General features: G+C 64.5%; 1 protein-coding gene and 1 pseudogene across 1 annotated transcript; both read right to left on the bottom strand.

The window, feature by feature from the left end:
* Positions 1 to 190: 190 nt before the first annotated feature.
* Positions 191 to 3653, bottom strand: LOC107213895 (deoxyguanosine kinase, mitochondrial-like). Its single transcript, XM_015648783.2, has 8 exons — positions 3632 to 3653; positions 3075 to 3167; positions 2584 to 2696; positions 2295 to 2476; positions 1810 to 1957; positions 1455 to 1570; positions 1246 to 1345; positions 191 to 589 (listed from the first exon to the last, which is right to left on the bottom strand). Exons 1-8 carry the CDS (start codon positions 3651 to 3653, stop codon positions 500 to 502), a joined length of 864 nt encoding a protein of 287 aa, XP_015504269.2. The 3' UTR covers positions 191 to 499.
* A 57-nt stretch (positions 3654 to 3710) lies between these two features.
* LOC107213941 overlaps positions 3711 to 4488 on the bottom strand; it is an 8219-nt pseudogene continuing 7441 nt past the window's right edge.

The following is a 4488-nucleotide window of genomic DNA, read 5'->3' as shown; positions in this document are numbered from 1 at the left end:
CCGCTATAGGCCGAGCACCACCCCCCACCCCCTTTCAGGTGCCAAATCCCCTTGATTTTCCCCCAAATCCAGCCCAGCCCAGCCCCAGGGCACTGCCCCGTCCCCACCTCCACCACAACACCCCAAAACCGGGGAGCGATGTCCCCCCGTGTCCCCCCTAGAGCCGCCCCGACCCCGCACAGCCCCTCCGGACACAGCAGTGATTTGATTTTAATTTAAAGGGGAAAAAATTAAATACAAAATAACAAATCACGGGGGTTGGGCGTCACGTAAAAACGGGGATTTTCCATCGGAATTCAAGCAGCGCAGGAAATCCAGCCCAGGGAGCGTCCCCAGCTGGGGGTCCCGAAAGGTGGGGAGGGGGTCACGGCAAGGACCTGGTCCCCTGAGCACGGGGAGCCCCCCTGGCCCCCCAAAATCTTCCTCAAGATCCAGCGCTGGGCTGGGACAGCCGGGCTGAGGGGACCAGGACGTGTCCCTTGTCCTCGGGTCGGGGTCCTCAGGCGGACGCTGCCCCTTCCCCGGCTCCCAGAGGGTCGGGATGTGACGGGAAAACCTCGGCTCGCAGGGATGTGACAAAGGCTTCCACCTGCAAGGACAGCCTGGCTGAGGGGTGGCATTGGGATGGCACCGGGATGGCACCGGGATGGCACCGGGATGGCACTGGGATACACTGGGATGCACTGGGATACACTGGGATGGCAGTGGAGTGGCACTGGGTTGCACTGGGATGGCACTGGGATGCACTGGGATGCACTGGGTTACACTGTGATGGCACTGGGATGCACTGGGATAGACTTGGATGTACTGGGATGCACTGGGATGGCACTGGGGTGCACTGGGATGGCACTGGGGTGCACTGGGACGGTGCTGGGATGCACTGGGATGGCACTGGGATGGACTGGGATGCACTGGGGTGGCACTGGAATGGCACTGGGATGCACTGGGATACACTGGGATGGACTGGGATGCACTGGGGTGGCACTGGAATGGCACTGGGATACACTGGGATGGACTGGGATGCACTGGGGTGGCACTGGGATGGCACCAGGAGGGCACTGGGATGCCCTGGGATGGACTTGGATGTACTGGGATGCACTGGGATGGCACTGGGATGGACTTGGATGCACTGGGATGGCACTGGGATGCACTGGGATGGCACCGGGGGGACACCGGGAGGACACTGGATGGCACCGGGGGGACACCGGATGACACCGGGGGGGACACCGGGCTGTGCCACCCCACCTGTGCCATGAGCCCGCCCTGCACCGCCACGTCCTGCTCGAACTCCTCGTCCACATCCAGCACCAGGACGGGCGCTCTCCTTGCACCCTCAAAGTGAATCCTACGGGAGGGAGGCAGTGAGGGATGAGACCCCTCCCCAAATAAAAAACCACCCCCAAATAAACACCCCCAAAGCAGGGGGGGCACCCCAAAGCCGGGCTGGCGCTCACTCCGTGCTCCTGTCCACCAGCCAGCGCTGGTGCTGGGTGTGGAGCTGCTGCAGGTAGCTCAGCTGGATCCCACCCTCCTCGCTCCTCGCCCTGCGCCGCAGCCGCTCCAGGCACGTCTGGGGGACAACGGGATGCAGGAAAATGAGGGGTGGGCGGCACGGAAAGCACAAACCCAGGAGATGCCGCAGCCCCTTCTCCCCAAAACCCGCCCTGCAACACACGGCAAAACTCCCCCGGTATTCCCACGGGAGGAGCAGCAGACCCTGCTCCTCCAGAGCGGCGATTTGTGGCGAAACCCCAAAATTTCGGCAACTCTGCCGGGATCCAGGGGCACCCGGAGGCCTCCTGCACCCACCTGGGGGCTGGCCTGCAGGTAGAGGAAGCCGTGGAGGGCGGCGTGGGGCCCCAGGTGCCGCAGCAGAAAGTCGTGCCAGTCCTGGTAAATGGCCCATTCCAGGGGCTGCAGGTGCCCGGCCTCAAAAAGGTTCTTGGCAAAAACGTACCTGGGGAGGGATGCACAGAGGGGACCGGGCAGATCTGGCACCCCTCGCTCAGGTGGCTTCACAGATATTTCTGGTTTGGGATTTTTTTTTGCACTGGTGAGGAGCTGCGGGTGGTTAAATTAAGGTAAAAATCCCTGATCCGAGCCTGGCATCACCCCAAGGGCTTCACGGACACAGCTGAGGATGGGGCAGCCCCCAAACGACCCCAAAATCCCATTCCTGCAATTCAGCATCGCTCTGGGGCATCGCTGGGGACAGAGGCTCTGCTCACCCCCAGGAGCCGACACCACAAACCCAGCTCCCAGTCCCGGGCTCCTCTTTTCGGGGTGCTGGGTACCTGTCACTGAACACAGAGCGCTCAAAGACCCTCACGGGGTGGGGGGTCTCGGGGGGCTCCTGCTCCGGCGGCTCCAGCATCGCCTTCAGCCGGCTGATGCAGGAGAAGGTCTGGAAGGTGTAGGACCAGCGGGCCGGCTCCTGGTACATCATCCTCAGCAGGTTGGCGGAGCCCACGGCCGCCTGCGGGGGCACGGAGGGGGATCAGGGGGTCCCGGGGGGCTCTGGAGGGGGATCAGGGGGACCCGGGGAGCTCTGGCGGGGCCGGGGTGGGCCGGAATCGCCGTTACCTGAGCGGTGCCGGTGGCCGGCACCTTCCGCCACTGTGCCACCGGCTCTGTCACCAGGTGCCACCGCGGGAAGGTGGCACCCAGCAGCCGCAGGAAGGTCGATTTCCCCACGGCTGCGGAGGGAGAGCGGGGTGAGCCCGGGGGTCCCCCAGGACTCTGGGAGTGTGGGGTGTCCCCCAGGACTCTGGGAATGTGGGGTGTCCCCCCCAGCAAACCCCATAAACACGGGCTGAGCCTGGCTGTGGCTACCGGGGGAGCTCGGGGGGTCCCCGCTCCTGGGTGACCCCAATCCAACCCCCGGGAGCGCGGGGTGAGCCCGGGTGTCCCTTTGTGTCCCCCCTCCCAACTCCATGTCGCTTTGGCGCCATCACGGCAGCGCTAATTAAGATAATCACAGGAATTAAGTCGCAGCCCGGGATGCTCCGGCCTGCGCCGCCCCCCTTTTCCGCCGCACCCCAAATCCTCCCGCTGCCCCCGGGTCCCCCCGGTACCGATGTTCCCCTCCAGGGCCAGGCTCAGGGTGGCCCCGCACCGCCCCATCCCGCCACCGCTTCCGCCTTCCCGCGTCACATGCAAATGACATGCTAATCAGCAGCGCGCGCCACCGCCCCGTGACGTCAACGCGCGGGAAGTGGGCGGGGGGAGAAGGCGGGGGGGCGGAAACAGCGGAGGGTGGGGGGCGGAACGCGGGGGGGGTGTTGGGGGCGATATGGTAATTTATGCAAATGAGACGCCGTCCACAGCACGTCCGGGCAATGCGGGGGGCGGGGGCGAGAGGGTGGGGCACAAAAAGGGGGGACGGGGGCATCAAAGTGGGGTTGGGGTCACTGATACGGGCTCAGGGTGTTGTTATGGGGTTGGGGTCACTGATTCAGGCTCAGGGTGTTGTTATGGGGTTGGGGTCACTGATTCAGGCTCAGGGTGTTGTTATGGGGTTGGGGTCACCAATACAGGCTCAGGGTGTTGTCATGGGGTTGGGGTCACTGATATGAAGGTGTTGTCATGGGGTTGGGGGCATCAAGGCCACCAGCAGGACGTGGCCACCAACACGAGGTCAGTGTCCCCCCCATCACCCCAAGTCCCCCCAGCCCCTCCCAGCCCCAGATCCCCCAGGAAAGACACCGAGCTTGGAGAAAAGGCTTTTTAATGCGCAGGGGGTGGTGGGGAGGAGCAGCGGGGTCCGAGGAGGAGCGGGACACCCCGGCCTGGGCACGGGGGGACCCCCAGGGGCGGGGAGGGGGCTTAGAAGCATTTTCGGTGGACGATGGAGGGTCCGGCCTCGTCGTACTCGGGTTTGCTGATCCACATCTGCTGGAAGGTGGAGAGGGACGCCAGGATGGAGCCGCCGATCCACACCGAGTACTTGCGCTCCGGTGGGGCGATGATCTGCGGAGACACGAGCCTGTGGGACCAAACCCCCCCAAAACCCAAACTGGGAGAGGGTCTGGGGGTCACTGGTCACCCAGCACCTACTTTGATCTTCATGGTGCTGGGAGCCAGCGCGGTGATCTCCTTCTGCATGCGGTCGGCGATGCCGGGGTACATGGTGGTGCCGCCCGACAGGACGTTGTTGGCGTAGAGATCCTTGCGGATGTCGATGTCGCACTTCATGATGGAGTTGTAGGTTGTCTCGTGGATCCCGGCGGATTCCATGCCTGGGGTGGGAGGAGGATGTCACCTCCCTGCCCCCCCGGCCCTGCCGCCTCAGGGCTCCCCAAAAAAGCACCCGTGGGTCTGTGCCACCGTTCGTGGTGCAAAGGGCTTGGGGAGCCCCAAAACGTCTCCGTGGGGAACCCACGGGAGCTGGAAAATGGCCCAGTCCAAAGGGCCACTGTTTGCCCGCTGCTGGGGATGGGGCAACCGCTCCCAGGGAGAGCTGGGGGTGGGCTCAGCCATGGAGGAGGG

This window comes from Parus major, chromosome 22 (assembly GCF_001522545.3).
Source record: "Parus major isolate Abel chromosome 22, Parus_major1.1, whole genome shotgun sequence".
NCBI lineage: Eukaryota > Metazoa > Chordata > Aves > Passeriformes > Paridae > Parus > Parus major.
Note: the sequence above shows the minus strand (reverse complement) of the source record. Positions and strands in the feature narration are given on the sequence as shown.

What these genes read in the sequence shown, in the direction of transcription:
- LOC107213895 (XM_015648783.2), bottom strand. Translation starts at nt 3,653, where the DNA reads ATGGGGGGGACACTGACCTCGT. An exon ending in CGCTCTGTGTTCAGTGACAG is followed by an intron (nt 1,958 to 2,294) that starts GTACCCAGCACC and finishes ATCCCTCCCCAG; the next exon opens with GTACGTTTTTGCCAAGAACC. An exon ending in CTGGTGGACAGGAGCACGGA is followed by an intron (nt 1,346 to 1,454) that starts GTGAGCGCCAGC and finishes TCCCTCCCGTAG; the next exon opens with GATTCACTTTGAGGGTGCAA.